Source organism: Bison bison, unplaced genomic scaffold (genome assembly GCF_000754665.1).
Source record: "Bison bison bison isolate TAMUID 2011002044 unplaced genomic scaffold, Bison_UMD1.0 scf7180017864040, whole genome shotgun sequence".
NCBI classification, from domain to species: Eukaryota; Metazoa; Chordata; class Mammalia; order Artiodactyla; family Bovidae; genus Bison; species Bison bison.
The window spans coordinates 1,457,048-1,479,204 of NW_011494612.1; the positions used below are offsets into that span (position 1 = coordinate 1,457,048).

General features: G+C 37.3%; 1 protein-coding gene across 1 annotated transcript in view; it reads right to left on the reverse strand.

Annotated features, from left to right (window-relative positions):
* WDR49 (WD repeat domain 49) overlaps nt 1-22,157 on the reverse strand; it is a gene marked incomplete at its 3' end in the record, with an annotated part of 164,645 nt that overhangs the window by 42,468 nt on the left and 100,020 nt on the right. Inside the window, exons 8-13 of the mRNA XM_010835277.1 lie at nt 21,626-21,790; nt 18,226-18,341; nt 6,929-7,059; nt 4,769-4,867; nt 2,969-3,133; nt 83-270 (exon numbers count right to left, since the gene is read on the reverse strand). Coding sequence (XP_010833579.1) covers nt 83-270; nt 2,969-3,133; nt 4,769-4,867; nt 6,929-7,059; nt 18,226-18,341; nt 21,626-21,790 — 864 coding nt within the window. The remainder of the gene's footprint in view (nt 1-82; nt 271-2,968; nt 3,134-4,768; nt 4,868-6,928; nt 7,060-18,225; nt 18,342-21,625; nt 21,791-22,157) is intronic.

Consider the following 22,157-nt stretch of genomic DNA (forward strand, 5'->3'; position numbering starts at 1 on the left):
CAGACAAGACCTGATTCATAATTATCTGAAACAAAAGACAATCAAAAATTATAATGATAATGTGAAAATTTTTTCAACATACCTCTATATTCCAGATTTTTAACCAGCCCTCCAGATCTCCTGTGGCGAGGTATCGATTTGATTTATCAGTAGACATAATAATAGAACCAACTCCACTATGAGCCAAAAATTCAGCCAAAAGTTGCTTCTTAAATGTATCCCAGAATCTGACATACCCAGATCCTCCACATGATACCAGGTTGGCTCCCCCTAATATATGAGAACACCTAATTAGGAAACTACAAACACAAGAAACAACTTTCTCCTCAGTTTCCTTGTTGAAAGCATATGGATGTTGGACAGGGGAGTAGCCCTGAGATCAATTCCCAGCACTCTGATTCTCTCAAATATACACTGGGAAAAGCCCAATGAAAGCTTCACTGGTTTGTGCTGAGTATTAAGTGAGGTAGGATACGTAAGATGTTCTATAAAATCTAGTTACCACTCCTTCATTCATTATTTTGATATTATTTGGGTTTCAAAATTTTGATAAAATTGATCTGTTACTTCAGACAAACTTACAAAATATTAATTTCAACATTATGATAATATTCCAATTACAGAAAACCCATCTTTCTTAACTACCCATTGGACACATATACCAAAGTAGCAAAATTCCTCATGCACAGAGCTGGCTGTGCATATATGTATAGTTACAGTAGCACAGCTATGGGTTTCTCTATGCAGCCATATGCTTAGAAATCTACTTATGAGCTTGCTTTTTAATCTTTCATCAAGAATTCATTGCAAGTCCTTATGGAACACTTTTTTGGTTCATAGGCCTAGAACTAACCTTTTCATTTTCCATTTTTATACGCATGTAGAAGTACTTTACCTAAATTATTCTTCTGTGGCAAAGTTCCTATTATTATTTGATAAATCTGTAGATGACTTCCAATTTGCTTCACAAATGAGCTGCCTATTAACAATGATATCTGTTTAAGGTAGAAATAATGGTATGTAGCCGCTTCAGTGGAAACAATTTGGGAATACTGATAACATTAAGAAGAATTAGTGTTGAGGAAATGAGAGCAATTTCAGGATAACAGTTCATTTTGTGAGTGTAGATGCATTCTGGAAAATAGAAAGTTTTAGACTCTAACCATTTCAAGGTCTATTCTAAATTTTCCACAATGATTCTAGAACTCTATAAGGGTATACACCTTTATTGATTTTTAATGCAAAAAAATTTTACATGAAAATCATGCAGATTTTCTATCTTCAAATTGAATATGAGAAAGTCAATATGGAAAACAGGGTTCAGATATGTTTATTTCTTTTTTCAATCATATAATACATATAGATCTAGATTTCTAACATTAAGGAAAAATACTTCTAAAATTAAACAATTATTTTTTCAGAAGAAAAGTATATGCATTGCTTTCAGAAGCAGATTTTTATTTTGGGAAGATGCAGGCTGCATCAATACCATGTTTACATCACCACTGAAGACAAAAAGGAAATTAAGCAAATAGTTATTTCATCTATTATAATATCAAATAACTGTGGTAAATCATATGTTAGCATGTATCTTAGAAGCAGCTCTAACCAGACTTATTCTGAAAAGAATGCACAGTTGGTATAGACACCCAAAGCATTACCTACTAACCCCCACCAAAAATATTAAGACAAAAAGCAGGCAGTTCTCATGACCTGGGATCAGCAATTAGCAGCAGCCATTTCAAATTTCACTATAGTTTCCAATCTCCGAGTTTCTCACTATTTTCTCCTAGCCCATGTTGATAACATGTGCCAGTGTGTTCATCTCAGATGCAACTCTTGTACCCCATGTAGGCTTTGGCTCATACATTTGGAGCATATTTCATGCTGTGCCCTGTGCTTGTGTACTTAGTTGCTCAGTCGTGTCCAACCCTTTGCAACCCTATGGACTGGAGCCCACCAGGCTTCTCTATCCATGGGATTTCCCAGGCAAGAATAATGGAGTGAGTAGCCATTCCCTTCTCCAGGGGTCTTCTCAACCTAGGGATCGAACCCTGATCTCCTGAATTGCAGGTGGATTCTTTACCATCTCAGCCACCAGGGAAGCCCATGCTGAGCCCTATACCTAACAAATCTCTATGCCATGGCTAGTTTTCAGTTCAGTTTAGTCACTCAGTCATGTCTGACTCTTTGCAGTCCCATGGACTGCAGCACGCCAGGCTTCCCTGTCCATCACCAACTCCCAGAGTTTGCTCAATCATGTCCATTGAGTCAGTGATGCCATCTAACCATCTCATCCTCTGTCATCCCCTTCTCCTCCCACCTTTAATCTTTCCCAGGATCAGGGTCTTTTCTAAGGAGTCAGTTCTTTGCATCAGGTGGCCAAAGTATTGGAGCTTCAGCTTCAACATCAGTCTTTCCAATGAATAGTCAGGGTTGATTTCCTTTAGGATGGACTGGTTTGATCTCCTTGCAGTCCAAGAGACTCTCAAGAGTATTCTCCAATACCACAGTTCAAAAGCATCAGTTCTTTGGCACTCAGCTCTCTTTATAGTCCAACTCTCACATCTATACATGACTAATGGAAAAACCATAGTTTTGACTATATAGACCTTTGTCAGTAAAGTAACATCTCTGCTTTTTAATATGCTGTCTGGTTTGTCATAGCTTTTCTTCATTTCTGATTGTTGCCTAGAGTTTTTGTCTCTCTGATCCTGACATATACCACATGGTATAAATTTCTGGCAGAGTCTGGTCTAGCTTCTGCTCCTGGACCCATCCTCCTGAGCCTTAACCTTGTTGGCCGTGGCCTGTGACTTCTGTAATCTGGTCCTGACTGTTTGCTAGATGCAGTCAAACTCTACAAGACCTAGATCAAATTAGATTGAACTTTCTTTATGGTTCCCTGTCCCAACATTTTACAATGTATCAAAGCAGACTATATTCAAAATATAAATATATATTTTACCTGTCTCTGTGATGTTTTTTCTTGCTTCAAGGAAGCAAAGCCTCATAACAGCATGATTGCATTCAGTGTCCATCTCAAAGGAACAGGCTCCCAGGGTAGCCTGGTCATAGGTGGGGTGGGTAGAGGGGCTCCTCCCAGCACCAAGAAGCTTTTGAGGCCCTGTATCTGAGATGGAGACAAGCCAGGTGACTTAATGAATAGAAGCATCTGCTCTTCAAACACTTAAGAAAAACAACAGGCCACCCCCATCACAATCTCTGATGACTCCAGCAAGTCTTACAATGGGCTTCCAGTCAACATCCATGGAGCCCCCTGCAGTTCACTTCCTCAACCTCAACTTCACAGACTGTTTGATCCCATTTTTGTTTCTCATACTGCATATAAGTTTACTGTGTTTTCTCTTGATATGAATTAATAGGGACTTCATTTTGTAGTCCCTGATAACATCTTAGAGATACTGATATGTTCAAGACAAATGTGATCCTAATATCATGCCACTTTCAACTTATTAATCATTAATATTAAGCTTGTAAATAATTTAATGAACTTGAGATATAATGACTATGTATTTAAATCATTTTTAAGCAATATTATTTGTTAGTGAGTTACCCTAAAAAGGATATCCTTAATGGTACTTCCATGATCTAATGATACCATCTTCATGTCACACTAATAAAAGCTGGGGATATTCATCTCAGAATCTATAAATAGTCTGAACATACTTATGAAAAATGTATACAGAGGTATCTTTAAACATTCAAAGCCAGAAATCTACAGCAATGTTTCTTGTGTCTTTTAAAAATTTGACATTATCTGCTTTTCTTTTCTATTTGTCTCTCTGTGTTTTTAATCACAGCCACAATTAAGTCTGCTGTGAGAACAAGACTATTCCCCTGAGGGCCGGTGTGGCAAAGAGGCAGAATTCCACTTTCTCCATGGAGGATTCAAATGAACCCTAATGATGAGTTCTTTGTGTTGAAAACATAAAGCAAGTCAGAGTTTCATGCCTGCAGCCAAGTAAACTCCAAATTTCTTGTTAGTTTTCTTCCTCCTAACAAATTACTCCCTCAGGTTTTCACACACACACACACACACACACGCAAAACCGTATCTGATGACCAGTCCTTTCCTAATCTAATTCAGTCTCTGTGAGTTTATCCAGTTGATACAACAGAACGTCACTGGGACATGAGGTGTGACATATTCATTACCCAAATAAATTAGTCTAAGGAAAAACCTTTAGTATCTAAGGAAACTAAAATAAAATGTGAGAGGCAATTGTCAAGACATTTTGCTTAAGCATAAAATATTCATCTGCTCTGCTAAACTTCCATAAAATACAATATAATTCCATCTAATGCTCCACACAGGTTTCTAAAGCAAGAAATAATTTAAGATTTCCAGGTGGCATAATATTTAATACAAGCTCTAGACTATGCCTGAGCAGCCTATCAAGTGAACACGAGTTCCCATTTTCCTACCAAGGAGTACCCAAGGTTCACTCAAAGGCAATTTGGCGAGGTTTATTGGCAAAAAATAAACTAGATAAAAATGAGAGTCCTGTTCCCCACCATCAGTAATTCAGAAACGCTGATGTAGCATAAGGAAAAGGAACAGCAAGCCATGGAGAATTTGCTAAGCCAAGTAAATCTCAAGGTTCTTTTTAGTCACTTTGACAAGACAACGGTATCACTAATCCCTTGAGCTTACAGCCAATCATCTATAATTCAGAAGCAAGCTGCAGCAGGCCCATGCACAAACAACCAGGCCACATTATTTTAGTTTCAAACTTGCACTCACCCGATTTTGATTTTAGCAGCCTCTGATAATCAGGGTGAAGGACATAGTGAGCATTTTCTGTGCTGTTGTTCCACAGAACAATTTCTCCATCATAACTCCCTATAGGAGCCAAGACAGAGAATAGAAATTACCAGAAAGTTAGATAGAAAATATGAGCAACAACAATTAGAAAAAATCATTATCATAATAACTTACATGGAATCTGGCACTTTGTAAGTTTTCTCTGTATATTTGGAGACATGAATGAATAGTAATTACTACTGTTTTTACTAAACTTTAGAAATTGGAAACTTCACAAAATACCATTCAGTAAGTTTGATAGAGATTATTGTTATATCTTTTTTTATTTTGTGGTAAGAAAGCATTCAGAATAAAGGCTTTGTACTTCATCAGTTTGAGTCCTGGTTCTACCACCTACCAGCTGTGTAACCTTGGCAAGTTATTTAACTTTACTTGATGCCACAAGTTCCTCACCTAAAAAATGGGTTAATAAAGTTTTTGTCTGATAAATGAATTTATGCTCTGAAGAATGAAAAGCACCTACTGCCTAGAATATTACAAATACTGAAATAGTAATAATAACTACTATATTATTGGTTTATTATTGAGGGCAAACGAATTTTCCTTCTAAGTTTTGTTTCCTACATCTGTTCTTTTGTTGCGTGTGTTTTGTTTATTTTTTATATGTTCTTTATTGAATATTGCTTTCTCCAATCCTAGAACTTTCCCTACACAAGTCTTTTCATACTGTTCCATGCAGAAAACACAGAAAAGTCCAAACAGTGAGGCTAAGTCTGACCAAGCTGGTTTTAGAAGGAGCAGTGCATACCCAGACCACTGTTCTCAGCAGCCCCATGAGAAGAGCTCCCTAGTGAGCAGAGGGCCAACAGCAAGAGGAGAGCAAAAGACAAGAGCTGAGTGGTATGTACTGATGGTGTCCTTCTTGGGATTTGAAAAGAGAAGCAAGTAATGCCTATTGCACTCTGTATTGTCGCAGAGAGGCAACCTGTGTAACTCACAAACCGGCCAAAGATGATAAGCTTCCACGGGCTAGCTGTTCATGGGAACATCCACCTTCTCTTAACATTTTAAAATGCTTCACTTGCAAAGTGTTTGACCGAGCATGTTCACATAGGATTGAAGGAATGAAAGTGAATGAAGAGATCCTTTATTCCCCAGTTACAATGGTATTTTATGACACTTCAATATCAACTACACAGTGATATTGTTTTAATCACATTTCAGTATATGGTACGTGCTGCAGGGTAGACTTCCAGCAGCTTTAGAGCAAATTCAACTGCAGAGTTGGCCCTCCTGGAACTTCTGAAAACAAAATTCTAAGTGTAGATGAAGCAGAAAACCTCATATGATAACACTTTGTAGATATCCAAGTGTTCTTGGATATAAAAAGTATATTCTTTTCCTGTAATTTTTCATTCATCTTAATTAATGACATTTTTGGTCCTATAAAACAAATCAGGCTGTCAAAATACGAACTTTATAATTTCATGGTGCAATCTGTCTTTATAAATTGTTTTCTTTGGTTGGAAATAATTCAACAATTTCTGATCCTCTTTAATATGCCACATCAAAGTATGCCCATGGATCCTGTCAAGAGCTTGGATTTATAGACTTTTTGTGAGACCAGTCGTTAACCAACATTACTTAGAGTAAACTGTGCCAAGAGGGTGTTCCTGTTATGAAACATCTGAGTGCTTCAGAAATGTGATTTGTACCCAACAACCCTGAGGTTGCTCCTCAGAAAAGGACAATGAAAATGAAAGCTAGTATTTACTAACGGGATTATTGTAAGCACTGGATTAAACCCATACACAGATTATCTTATGTGATCCTCACTATAAACCAACATGCTGGTAAATTATTATTTACCAGAGAAAATGGTATTTTAGAGTCAAAATAATTTGCTCAATATGAGGTAGTGGCAAGTTGTAGAACCAGGATCTGAAGCCCGGTAGCCAGGCTTCAGAGCTGGTGTTTGTAACCACTGTTGTACAGCCCTAGAAATAAGGACCAGATTTAGTTTAAAGTACAAGGACAGCTTCTTTAAGAAACCTGCTCATTTTGTAGTTGAGAAAAGGCTTTTTAAAAGTGAGGCAAAGGAAACTATACCACTGATTGTCAAGTGAACATTCAAGTAACCTGTAACAAGAGTTTGTGGAGGTGAAAATGCAGCACATAATATATCATCATGGTGTTGAATTCCTCCCTTCCATTCTTCAGGCTGGATGGAAAACTGATTGAAGTTCTGAGGTCGAAACACAGTAATAGACCTAGTGAAAAAAGGATATAACATTTAGCCGTGGAAATAAAAGTGATATAGATATGGAGTAGCCATCCCACAGTTGAATAGCGTGATTTGAGAAGTCTAAAAATGATGCTGGGGACCTCCATGGTGGTCCAGTGGTTAAGACTCCACACTCCCAATGCAGAGGGCCTGGGTTCCATTCCTGGTCAGTGAACTAGATTCCACATGTTGCAACTAAAGAATTTGCCTGCTTCAACTAAAAAATATCCCATGTGCCACAACAAAGATTGAAGATCCTGCAACTAAGATCTGGCACAGCCAAATAAATAAATATTTTTTAAAAAATAAAAAAAGAAGATGCTATCCAAAACTTTATCCCTACTTGTCATCCATAATGCTAAATCCCAACACTGAACTTCCTTTTGAAGTCTCTCTTAAATTCCCTGGTAAATTATGAGTATCAGAAGGTTAATCTTCCTTTCACAATCATTAATACCAAACATGTGTGCATTTATCAGATTAATCATCCACCACCAAGACCTTAAAAATAAAATGTCTCCAAAATGGAACCACTAAGAATTTCATGGCAGTAACAAGACAAAAGAGTAGTCTGTGAACAAATAATATTGGATAGTTTAGACAAAATCATTAAAGTTTCTTTTCATCAGTTCATCCAGGATATTTAACATGTTTATATTCCCTGTGGCATTTTCCAGACTTACTTGACCACAGAGTACTTTCTCATACGGCATCTTGAGGAACTGTTTGTGGAACACTTGAAAATGCAGCTTCAAAGGAATGGGATGGAGGACAGAGATGTTTTCAACAGAAAATTTTTTTAAAGGTCAGTATCCTGAGGCATTACTGGTGAATTTGAGGACAGATCAGAAAGGACAGAGAATGAAATGCCTGATGCCTGGTGAGGAGCTTAAAAATTACATACTGGAGGCATCAAGTTATAGGACCACCTTGTTTCCTCTTGATTGAACTCTGGCTACCAGCCCTGGCAAGCCTCTCCCCACTTCTAGAGCCACACTCACTTCAAAGGGGCATTTGTAACCCCAGGCTTGGTGTCTCCACCCACATTCTGTCTTCACTTTCCTGAAACCTTGCTTCTGTTTCACTCACACTAAAGGTCTCCAATTGCCCTACCAACTCCTCACCCTCTGATGGATGAGTTTGTTCTGGAAACTCTTCTGTTGCCAAATGCCCTGCTTCTCTTCCTGTTCCCTGACCTGTCACTCCTTGTACTCTGTTCCCCCTTCCTTCTCTCTCTCTCACCTTTCGATATGGACACTGTTGACCATCATTCCTCCACTCCCCTCTCTCTGATCAAAAGGGCTTGTGCAGGGGTTTTGTAAACCATCAATTTTTGTATTGGTTTTTGTATTATTTTTGTATTGGTTTTTGTATTGTTTTTGTATTGGTTTTTGTATTGTTTTTGTATTATTTTTGTATTGGGTTTTTGCCGGGATCCAGCATATTGCATATTGAGTGCAGCACCTTCACAGCATGATCTTTCAGGATCTGGAATAGCTCAACTGGAAGTCTATCACTGCCAGGAGCCAGCGTGAGGAACTCCGCCCGTGGCAAAGGCCATGAGGAAGGAGGCTCGGCATACGCAAAGGCGGGATCGAGCCTCAGGAGTCCCCCTGGAAATTCTCGAGCATCTACCCCCAAACCAGAGTCTGCCTACTTTCTGCTTTGTGCTCTCACCTACACCTCTGACTTTACGGGGGCTGTCCCCCACTACCTCTCTCTGAAAAAAGAGTTAGCTTACAGCTCCAGTTAATAATTCCTGGGTGTGACAGTGTTTCAACCTACAAACTCCTTTGGAAATCCTCTAGCCTGCCTGAATAGGTTTTTCCGGCCACATGTGATTGCTCAGAGCCTCCCAACTGTAAGAGGCAGGAGATGTTCTAAACTGTCTAAACACAGATTCCTTTGAGTAGTTAAAAGATTGATTAGAAATTGTATTGGTGAAGGGTTTTTCACTTGTTGGGCCAATGTTTGCTGCTAAATCTCCATATCCCTTACCTACTGTGTCCTTGGCAGTGTATTGATTGATATAATGGGTGTATAGAAATGTAAGTAGTAGCCTCAATGTTTGTAACCTTGGACCCTTGAGTTAATTCTTTTTCTTGTTATAGCCCACCACACCTTTGCCCTATAGGAATGCAACTTTAATGCTTTTGGAGGGTGGCGCCTGACTAATCACCTTTAGAGAAAAATAAGTTTTCTGAAGAAAGGGTCTTAAAATGTTAACAGGCCTCCAGGCCAGAAGATGGTGCAAATCACCTAAACTTTTGCATATGATAAGTTTGCAGGAAGAAAGCCTGGCTTACTGCATGACTCTACCTACCCCTTCCCCCATTATCCTCTATACATAACTTAAGGTATAAAAACTACTTTGGAAAATAAAGTGTGGGCCTTGTTCACCGAAACTTGGTCTCCCCATGTCGTTCTTTCTTTCACTTTCTGGCTGAATTTTTCCTCTGAGGCGGGGAAGCTCGTCAAGCCTACTAATTTTGCCTGGGCTTCTAAGATCTGACCGGGGAGGCCTTAGTGTCTCCTCTCCTTCGGGAGAACGGAAGGACGCCTGCGGCCTTCATAGGTGACGTAAATTCCCTGCTTTGGAATTTTATTCAGCCTCTTTTCTTCACTGAATTTTCCTACTGAGCTATCCTTATTTCAGCCACTTTTCTCCACTGAATTTCCTCACTGAGCTATCCTCATTCTATTACTCTTTATATCTTTGATAAATATTTAAATAAATAGGTCGCGGATGCCGTCTCTCCTTCGAATACCCTGGATCAGCCGGGGCTAGACCCCGGCAGGTTTTATATTCACCACCAGTGAATTTCCAGTTCACTTCTATAAATGTGGTTCTTAAATCTATCTTCATTCATGACTTTTTCCAGTGTTGAGTTGTTCTCACTTGACAGCTGACAGTTCCATTATAGTTTCCATCAGCTAATATCAAAAATCTAAAATTTCTACCTTCCCTCCACAGGAGGACTCACTAAATTCTCAAAATTGGTTAATAGACCAGAATTCCAAATTTCTGCTTGTCTTTCTCTTCCTTAGTCAAATAAAATCCTCAGATTCTGCCTCTGTGATGTTATATATTCATTCCTCCTTTTTTATTTTGAATAATCAATGACAGCTTCTAGCTTAGCACTCACTAGCTTAAGGCTGAACAATTGTAAAGGACTCTTAACAAATTTCACTGTCTCTAGGCTACCCACCTCTGGTACATCCTTCATCCTGCTACCAGATTAATCATTTCATTCAGGAGCTCTTGATATACATTCATTCTACAAACATTTCTTGTTTTCTCCATGAAAGTCCCTGCTCATGGTGCTGTAGGGAACAGAACCTACAGAGCCTAACCCTATAGATGGGTAAGATTTGGAAGAGGAAGTCACTCCAAGCAGTGTGGGGAAACAGCATAATCAAAAAGATAAGGCTAATACCCTGTTAAAAAATATTTCTTAGTTTTTCCATTTCTTACATGACAAAAATCAAATGTCTGGACCTATTATTTGAGACCCAATAATACTTGGATCCAATCAACTCTTTTAGCATTTTTCCCTTTATTCTTCTGTCCTTGGTTTTCAGAGTAAAATGTGAATGTTCAGTTAAATGTTTGACAGGGCTACTGGAAACCACAGGTAGAGCTGACACACCTTCCTAAGTGTTCATTTTACTCAAAGAGTTTGGGAGAAAATATTTTTATATTAAAATAAGAATACATGAATAAATGCAATAGAAAGCAAAATTCACCTGGATTTTATAGATAGAATACAAGGTTTCAAATAGATTCTCTCCTTGCAGGAGCTATTTTAAGCTGTTAGGAGTATCTAGAGGTTGTTTCTGAAGCACATCTCATGTTCAAGCCAATCAGTACTCATGTGTGTTTGTGCGTGTGTATGTGTGTGCATGTAGTTGCTCAGCCATGTCTGACTCTCTGCAACCCCGTGGACTGTATCCCACCACACTCCTCTGTCCATGGGATTTTCCAGGCAAAACTGCTGGAGCAGGTTACCATTTCCTCCTCCGGGGATCTTCCCGATCCAGGAATTGAACCTGCATCTCCTGCATCTTGTGCATTGGCAGGTGAATTCATTACCACCTGTGCCACTCAAGAAGACCTAAGCAATATTCTTACTGCTCTCTAAATATGCTTTGCATTTCTAGCTGCTTTGTTTTTATTCACAGTGGGATCTTCCATCCCTCTGTGGATTTCCTTCCACACACATACCCACACTACCTGTCTATACACCCATTCATTAAGTCCTATCTTGTTCTGTAGGCTTCCTTAATCAGTTCAGTTCAGTTCAGTCACTCAGTCGTTTCCGACTCTTTGCGACCCCATGAATTGCAGCACGCCAGGCCTCCCTGTCCATCACCAACTCCCGGAGTTCACTCAGACTCACGTCCATCGAGTCAGTGATGCCATCCAGCCATCTCATCCTCTGTCGTCCCCTTCTCCTGCTGCCCCCAATCCCTCCCAGCATCAGAGTCTTTTCCAATGGGTCAATAACTAGTGTTGAAAGAAATATATCCCTCTTTTGATCTCTTACATAATTTACATTTTACTCACAACATTTAATTCATATTATATAGTCTCTGCTCCTCTGCTCTAATGTAAGTTCACAGAAAACAGGGATCGTGTTTTATTCTACAACCTTATCATAGTGACCTATACATATTAAGTAGCAATCATAGTGACCTACACATATTGAATATTCAATAAATATTTTCAAATGATCAGATGAAAAATTCTCTGCTCAGATGTTACCTCCATGGGGAAACCCTCCCTGACCACCCAAGCTAAAGACTTCCTTGAGTCTCTCATTCCTCACCTACATCATTTTGATTACATTATCATTATGTGATATTGGAATCTATATCTATTTGTCTGATTCTTTTCTGTATTTCCTACCATAAGTAAGCTCTAGGAGAGCAAAGTTTTTTTTTTCCTCTCAGCATGAGTAGTACCCAAAATAATACCTAGAAAATAATAGGCATTTCATAAAAATTTGATGAATCAATATATGAATTATTCTACTTTTTAAATCAATCATCTAATATCAATGTTATTTTAATAATATTAATACAAGGCTTAGCAAGACAAGATAGTATAAGTAAGGTAATTTGCAGTTCTGAAATTGTCATGAATTTTGTAAGAGTTTTATACGTATATATTTAAAATTTCCTCTTTACCTATTGGTATGTTTGATTAAAGAGATTATCTTTTGATAAGGGAGCGTATGAAGGTGGGAGTGAGATGGAAGAGGTCAGTCCATATCTCCTCTATTATCTCTCCACCAATATTTAATGTCAGTTGTCTTCTTTGCCAAGCTACCATTTTAACTGGATATACTTAAGGAGTACACCCCAAAGCACAAAATCCTTTTCATAACATGGTATAAAAAGTAGCCATTCTGATATTTGACCTTGTGTGTCACAGTGGTGAGAAGCTAATTAGCTGCCTACTTTCCCTTGAAACCTAACCTGAAACTTTCATTTGAAATGACAGTTATCCTTAAAATACCTTCAGAATCCACACTGTATTTCTTACTTTGTACATTTTCAATATAACTTTTTTTCTAAGTTTGTACTTTTGCCAAGAGTAAAATTGAAGTGCAGAACGAGCCAATTTTTAGGCCATTTTAAGAGTCTGAGAGATTTGTTCTTTCTGACATTGAAGCAGGTTACTAGTTCCATTCCACACCTCACATCTGAAGTCCTGGGAGGACAGCTACTGAGTCACTGTGTTCTTCTGATGACGGCCTTATCTCTAATTCAGAATTTAGATATGATGACCAATTCTGAGAAAGTAAAATTAGTTTGCCTGACAAGAGCAAAAAAAAAAAACATTTTCAATGTGTTAAAAATAATCTCTTTTAGGATGAATGAGATAGGATAATAAATTTTACCAAAACTTCTCATGTAGAAATTGTAACATTGAGAACAAAAGAACAAAGTCAATTATTTGTTCTCTTGGGGCTTCTCAGTGGCACAGTTGGGTGAAGAATCCACCTAGCAATGCAGAAGATGCAAGAGACATGGGTTCGATCCCTGGGTTGGGAAGATCCCCTGGAGAAGAAAATGGCAACCTACTTCAGTATTCTTGCCTAGGAAATCCCAGAAAAGCCTGCCAGAGGAGCCTGGCAGGCTACAGTGCATGGGGTCACAGAGTCAGACATGCATTTTACACATCTGCTCCCTCAGAGGTTAATTGTTCATGTCTTGTTAGTCCAAAAGAACATATCCATTGTTTTTAGGATAAAAAGGTTATCTCAAAGGTAGGGAATAGTTCAAAATAAATGTTATTTTTCATGCTTTTTCCTAAAATTTGTGGAGCCCAATTTTGGATACTGAAACCATCACAAAGTTAGTCTTGAGGGTTATTTGTGAATTTCACACATACTCGCCCCCATCCAGCCTCCAACAAGATTATCCAGAATAAGTCACAGCTTTGGAAGTACTCATTCTGATTCTCATCCTAATAATAAAAGATGATTGAGTCATATATAAGATTACATACAGTTCTTTAGCAAGGCAATTATTTTAAGAATTTAATATCTTGTGATAGGTAAGTTTTATTGTTGAGGAACTTCAAATCCCTAATTTCAGCTCCCTTAAAAAATACTTTTAGAAATAGAATTATATCAACAGCTATTTATTGAGCACCTACTTTTTAAAGAATTCTATGAAGAATGCTACTCTCAATCATATTTTCAGAATTATTTGAAATTATATGAAAAATTCTCTTTTCTCTATTTATATCTTTATATATTATATATACATATTTATATAAGTACTTATATATTTTACAGACATAAAACCTTCACAAACAAAGTTTTCTCCTTTAACTGAAAGAAGAGAAATAAATGAAGAACTTATTTTTATTTTATACAGAGTTATAAATATAGAATCATAAAATTTCAGGGCATAAATTTAAGATAAAAATAAGATAAAATCTTAAACTTTATTGTGATCATTTATTTGATTTTACCAGAACTATACATATTATATGACTACTTAACAAATGCAAAGATAGTTCATCATCTCTTCACTTAGTTTTACCAACATAAACATGGTTAGGTATTTAACCGAGTATTTTTTAACTGACTCAATGTCAATTTACAGCTTTGTCTCTCAGTACACTTTGCTTACGATGATAAGAAACATATTGTAGAATTTCTGAATTTGGGTTCTTTTTTCCGGTGGAAGTAATCTCTAGATATGAATGACCATATTCCTAAACAACCTAATGGGCTTTCTGATTCAGGCTTTATTTAGCAGAAAGGGGCATTTTCCATATCCAGCCTTGTATGCATCAACTCCTCAATTAGAATGTGATGCCCTTGAGCGAAGGAATCCTGCTTTTTCACATTCAGCACACCATGTTTCCTAACTCCATGTTTTCTATCTAGGTGCAGTTTAAAGATATTTGTGGAAAGGAAAGGGGAAAATTATGGTAAGATAAAATTCTGAGGTATTATTAAGTTAATAATATGTGGTATTTTTTTTCCCTTTAAATATACAAAACTGATTCATTAGCTTTGATTGACCTGATCAACTTAGTCAAATTATTTCTTTAAAAGAATGCAAACCCGTAATTCAGGAATGGTAGAAAAAGTATGCACTTTGGCATAGACTTTTAACTCAGCTGCCTACTAGGTTTGGCAAGGTTACTCATCAAGCCTCGCCTCCTCCTTTGTGAAAGAGAATTGGCAATACTTGGCTTTCTGGCTTATTGTAATGAAAGAATAGATTTGAATATCAATTCTGTTTTCCTCTTATTTGGAGTGTGACCATGGGTAATTAATCTCTTTAATCTTCAGATTTCCTATCTATTCAATAAATGTTAAGTCATTCGACAAGTATCATATAACATCTAATAAGCATATATTAGACATACATACATATTAGATGTTCAGTAGTTATATTCCTAGGTTAAATAAAGTGCAGGAAATTAGAAAGCACAAAGACAAATGGGGGCGTATTTCCACCATAGGGGGAAAGAAAAAGGTTCCGGTAGAAAAGCTATATGAACGAGACTTCAAAGAAGAATAAACATTAACTACATGAAAAATATTTGTAGAGAGATTTCTAGAAAAGGGGAGAGAACGGGAGTGTGAAATGGTACGGCTTATATAGGAACACTCTGACAGCAGGTTTCTATTTGAGTTTAGAATTTACAAATGAATTTACAAATTTACAAATGAAGCTCAGAATAGGTCTGGGACACTGGGAGCTTTGGTTTTTTTGTTGTAGACATTTTAAAAATCATTGAACCAAGGAAGTGACATAGATAAACAGTATTATAGAAAGAAATCACTGTAGAAATCATTAAAATGAGTAAATCTATTTAAGAGGTAAAAGAGAGACATTTACCAGAGAAAGACAAATGAGAAGACCGTGACATTCATGTACATAGAAATGATGCTCTGAAGTATGCAGTCTAGTAGTATTGGGAATAGATTTGAAAAAAAATATTTAGACTAGAAAAGAGATAAGGCTTAGTGACTACTTGACTGTGAAGTTGAATAAGAGGGATGACCAGGTGGATGACCAGGATGTCTAGCTATTAACTGAAGCTCTGCATCTAAGAGAAAAGTAGGTTTAGGGAAGGGAATGAATAAAATGGGCTTCCCTGTTGGCTCAGACTATACACAAGCTGCTGGCAATGCAGGAGCCCCGGGTTCGATCCCCAGGTCAGGAAGAGCTTCTGGAGAAGGGAATGCCTGCCCACTCTAGTATTCTTGCCTGGAGAATTCCATGGACAGAAAAGCCTGGTGGGCTACAGCCCATGGGGTAGTACAGAATTGAACATGACTGAATGACTATCACTTTCACTTTCATGCATAATACACTCAGTTTAGAATATGAAGAATTTGGGATCACAGTCAGATACATCCAGCAAGCAAACGGATGAGTGAGCTTAGAAAGATAAGAGCTGAAGACAGAGATTAGAGATATCTACAAAATATTGCCTACCTTCCAAGATGAAGCTAAGGATTAAGTTGGATAATGTATGCAAAGTGCATAATGCTACAAAGCTCTATGAATAAAATAAATTGATGGCATATTTATGTACCGAACTCAATAAATGTAATTTCTATTCCATCTTGGACAGAATTATCAGACCAATTTCTTTATTTAAATAGAGCCTAAAGTTAAAGTTACAGTGTAACTTAACAGCCTCCTCTGGATTTTAAAGAAAGCTTAATAAAGACTCTCAAACTTCCACTTATTTCTTCTCAAGACACTAAACTATTAGGGAGCTGGCTTAATGGACTATCCTCCCCAAGACATAACCAAACAACTTACCTGTTTTCTTGCCTCTTTTGTTAAATGCCTCTTGGTTAAAAAAAAAAAAAAAAAAAACTGATCCTGCAAAGATTTTGCAAAATCCATCCTAATGTAAGACATATTGCTTAGAAAATATAAAATTATCATTTTCAAATTCATCAATATGAAAGTAAAACAATATAACTGGGAACATAGTCATTCAACTTTCAATTCCAACTATAGGATCCAAGTCCTGACAACCTTATGGAAGGTGGAAAACATGGAAAAAAATGAGAAGAGTGATGTTTTCCTCCACTCATTTCAATCTCCCCCAAAATTCCTCCCCAGGGTTATAGAAACTGATCACCCCCAATACAGATCAGATCATTGGGTGTTCTTTTTAAATCATTTTTAGATTACTCTATATATCTAATCTTTAGAAATTTCACCCTGTGACCAATTTTTTTAAAAAGCCTTACATTTGATGCTCATTTCTAACCAGGGATGTCTAAAAAATATGACTAAGAAAATGGTGTCTCCAAAGTTTTGACCAACACATTAATTTTTAAAGTTCTTTTTGATATGTGCAAAATTAAAGTGTATACTACACATCTACTCTGCCACGATATTAGATAATTCCACTTATTCATTGCCATAGCCTAATTATAGAGAGCATTAGGCCATAGTCTACAGGAGTAGTTATGAGTCATTGATGGATCATGATTGCTCCCAGGGATATGAAGAAGCTTTCTTTCAAAGGTGAAGATGATTAAATTAGTTCTTAATAGCAAGTAGAACAATCTGAACTATACTTTCTTTCCTTATAGTCAAACTACCTCTGAAAACTAAGCTCTGTGTGGCACTGTATTCTCTAGTCTAGTCTAGGATGTTCATATTTGCATTAGACACAACCCTTCCCTAAGCATGATAAAAATTCCCAAATACATATTGCTTGTTTTCTAGGTATAAAATCTGATTTAATCTTAGCTTCAAACCATTACAATCATATTTCCATAGTGAATAATCTTGGGCAAATTACCTACTAGAGCAATATTTCTTGAACTATTGAATTTATGGACAATGTATTTTTGAAACATATCACACTTTAATTTTCTTAGGGCTTATACAATGCCATAGAAAAGCCCCTGTTTATGATCCCTTAGTTCTCAGGAAAAGAGGAAAGCAAAGTAATTTTCTTTATAAATGAAATGGAAAAATTGCTCTTTGAGTACAGTAAGTGGAATGTGAAAGACCCTTCTCCACTCTGAAGTGACGGAGGTGCTAACCCAGATTTCAGCAGGCTGCTTCCCTCTTGTGCTGCAACTGCAACTGAAACTAAGAAGAGAAGAAGGAATGAGTTCCTTTTACAGTTGAAGGAATGAAGTTTATACATTAAGAATTTATTGACTGTAAAATTTGGGAAAGTTTTGGATTTAACACTCAGGAAGTGGTATTATGTTTCTGTCTGAAATGGTTAAAGAAAAAGACAGGTTCCTAAAACCAGGAGAAAGCACTGTTAACACTTTTCAAAGCCGCTCAAGCTACATGATCTTAAAATATTTTATTCACTAAGCATCCAGCCAGTTCCAAACAGTTTCACTCATCAAGGTCACCAGCAAGTTAAAGACTCAGAATTAGGATTAAATCAGCTGAAGCAGAAAACAGGATTTCTGGGTTCTTTTTCCTTTTGTGGTGGTGGTGGTGGTTTAGTCTCTAAGTCATGTCTGACTCTTGCAACCCCATGGGTTGTAGCTCACCAGGCTTTTCTGTCCATGGGATTTCCCAGGCAAGAATACCGGAGTGGGTAGCCATTCCCTTTTTCAGGGGATTATAAAACTCTCTCCTTTTACCTTCCTACAGTTTTGCATGAAGTCTATCATACCTGTCCCAGCCTGTAACTAGGATTGTCTTCTTAAGAACCAGGATGTGTGAAATATCCACAGCTCCCTCTTGCCCAACATTGAGTGTGTGGTGACAACAGCCATTGAGGTCCCAGACCTTTAAAAGAGAAGTTAAAATCAGCTTTGAGATAAGAAAAGAAAATGTCTTCTCAATGAGTACAGCAACAGGATGTAATAGGATTTTTACAGTTTTTTGTTTATGTTCTGCACTAGGGTTGATTCACTTGAGACACATAATAATTAAAGCCTTCTCACCACTTAAATTTAGCTCGTATGTTTATTACTCTATTTGTAACCTTATCAGTCTACTCTGATAATAGTTGATTCAAAGGCAATACATCAGTGTTTATTTTTAAGGGGGAGGCAGTATAAAAACATGAAGAGCTTCATTTTGGAGTCTGTCAAAATCCTGTTTCTTTCTCCAAGTATCTTTCTAAATTTTGATTTTCTTATTTATGACATAGGACCTCTATTTCAGGGATGCTTGGAACTGTAAACATATAATACAGAGCTTGAAACACAGTCATCACGTCCGAGGTTTCCTATCTTCTGCCAATAAAACCTCCTGTTGACAGTGGGTACCAGACCCACATCCACAGAAGCACAAGCAATTCTAGTTTACCTCCTCAGGCCGTGGGATGAAGATGTAGACCAATCGGTTCACTTTAAGAGAGAAAGTAATTAGCTGTTAAAACTAAGCCCTGCTATGAAACATTATTGGTACATCATCAAAGGGCAGATGGCACTTTCTATCGAGATAAAAATGCATATCCCTTTTGCCTCAAAAATTCAACTTTTAGAAAATCATTACTCAGAGATACTCATATGTGAAATTATGTATTTTAAAGGATTTTCTGGAAGCATTGTTCATAACAGCTAAAAATTTGAATCAACTTAATTGTTCATTAACAAGGAATTGAACATCCAAATGTGGAATATCTCCACATTTGTAGCATATAATACAGCTATTACAAAGAATGGGTCATCTCCAGTTGTCTAAGCTTTGTCCAAAGCCAATCAGCCACAGGACCTTCAGCAAGTTGTTTATTTCCTTAGGTTTCAGTTTTCTCAACTGGTATAATAATAGTACCAAGCATATAGAGGTGTGTGTGTGTGTGTGTGTAAAGTGCTTAGGACAGTGCATGATTCATAGTAATATGCAATCAAATTTAACTAATATTATTATTGGTGTTGTTTGCCTTCATATAAATCAGTCTAATGCAGAAAATGTAAAATGCAGAACAGTATGGACAGTGGACTGCCACTGAAAAGCAAATGGTGCTCAGTCTAGAAAGATGTGCAAGAAGCTAGTCCCACTGGTAGCCACAAGTGAGGAGAAGGGAACGGGTTGAGAAGGACACTTTCTTCTCACTGTATATATCTTTTAGGTTTAAAATTTTATTGTGTGCATACATTATTCAAAACAATTAATTTAAAAACAGAGACTTGAAAACCATGATAAGTAGGGCAATACTTTTAAATCTTTGATTGCATAAGTACTGGATTTGGGGTTCTAAATTATAAATGTGATTGGGAAAATATCATTCATTCTTGTTTCTTTTTAGAATATGGCCTGTGCAGCTCAACCTTGATTTATGCATCCTACACAGAAGTTGCCAGATTTCAGAATTCTATTGTGCTGTTGTGATAAAGATAAATGTACCTTCAAAAGCTGTGATTGTAATATTAAATTCACATTAACTTCTAAGATGTCAGGACTCAAGCTGAGACATTGAGGGGTGTGCATGCTCTTCACCCACGTCGTCTTGTTTTTCTCTAAACAGGGCTCTTATAAAGCCCACCTAAAGTAATACCCACAGAAAAGTATATAAGGATTTGACTGTCCCCAGATCCTATGAAGCCCCTTAACTGGGACCAGTTTTGCAACCATCTACAAGTCTGCCCTACCCTGGACTCTATGACCAGTTAGTTCCCAACATAGGGATAAAAACAGTCTAATCCTTTGCCTTCTTTTTTCAGTCTAGTCTTGTATCCAAGGACTGGTATGTGGGATACTCACTTTTTTTTTTTTGCCTAAGTCACTGTCTAATACTCCAGTTCCAGTTACTTCTATTTTATTCCACCTGACTATTGTGATTAGAATTATCCCATTATCTTCACACATTTAACCATTTTCTCACATGAAGATGTAACTTGACTTAAACCCATGCTCCTAGTCCATACTTCAAGCCATTATCCTTCCCAGAGGTCATGTTCTGCTAATTTCCAGAGATGCTCACTGTAGCATGCTTCACAGTGATCGATGCATGCTGGAATTCTCCTAAATACTTGCCCCCAAATTCCACCATGTTCTACCTACAATGGCAGCCCACTCCAGTATTCTTGCCTGGAGAATTCCATAGACAGAGGAGCCTGTCAGGCTATAGTCCATGAAGTCACAAAGAGTCAGACATGACTGAGCAACTATCACTCACTCACTCCCTCCCTACCTACCTACCTACCTACATATCTAGGTAGCTTTCCACTACCATCCCCAGCAGTCTACCTGAATGCATCATACACCTTAACACAGGAGGTACCTCTAATTAATAGCCTTCTGATCCCACTTATGACAGAAACTTAAGAACAATTCAAAGCTTATTCAGGAAACTGCCTTCTGTTGACTCAAAGTGTCACAAGTCATCTCCAATCCGATATTGTCATCACTTTCAGTGCTGAGGTGAGCAGAGAAGACTCACCGCTGGGCATGATTTTAGATTGTAAGAATCTAGCTTTACCTGAAATTTTGATGATTTCTGCAAAATAATATAGCACTTTCCTCCCAGAAGAAATTAATAATAATTTGATAACTGAGAGGATAAAATAGTGTTAGTTTAGGATGGATAACAAATAAGATTATGATTGTCCTTCCTACTATCCTTCTTTACTGTCTTATTGATACTTACCTTCACATAAAAATGCAATTTACAAAATAGGTTGATTTTAAGATATTCATTTTCTGAAAAACTTGCATTCATGTCATTTTAAAATTTATGTACTTGCCCTGATTTCTCATTTTATAAACTGAGAAAAATGAAATCAAAGACATTAGCTAAACCACACGAAAAGTATTCAGGCCTCTTATTCCCCAAAGTGGTCCTCTATCTAGAACACTGGAAAAGGCTTTCTGAAATGAGTAAGACAAGCTGTGCTTTGATTCTAAATAATTTATTCAGAAAAATCATTTATTCATTTTTCCACAGAGGTTTATTTTCCTAACAGCTTTGTTATTAGATGGTTTGAGTTATTTAGCTCTTCCTTGTCTCATCTCTTTTCTTCCAAGACCAAAAATACCAACACAGATATAGCCAAAGCTGTGTCTCCTCGCTCAATGTTTTAGCCCCCTCCTGTCTGGATAAAGAAGCGTCACTGTGTTCGCACCTTTACGGTCCCATCTGTGCTGCCAGTCAAAAGCCGCGTCTCATTTGCATCTAGGGCCATCGTGCTGATTTCTGCGTTGCCATGGCAACCGGTAAACTGTTTGATTTTCTGCCCAGTGTCTATCATCCAAAAGGAAACAGTCGACCCCACATCAGAGCTGATTACCTACGAGAAAATAACATTGCAGAGAAATTAAATATAGTCCCAGAACCCACCGTTTTTATTTCAATCAAAATATCCAGCCTGTGCATTTCCGCTAGTGAGTTCCACCAACAGTTAGAGACATTTTTGTAATGTATTTGCTTTCTTTTGTTAAGCTGATAACATTTCTATTTCTAGGCCAGAACTGAGGTAATGAAGTCATGATTCTCTTTATCAGAAAAGATAGGAATCTTCTTCCCTTACCCACTGTTCAGCTTACTGTCTAGAGACCATCCTGAAATCGAATCCTACTGAAAATAAACTTATAAATCTTTCACATTTAGATGAGAAAGTTGATTTTATCAGTCATGATGCTCTGACACTATTCACT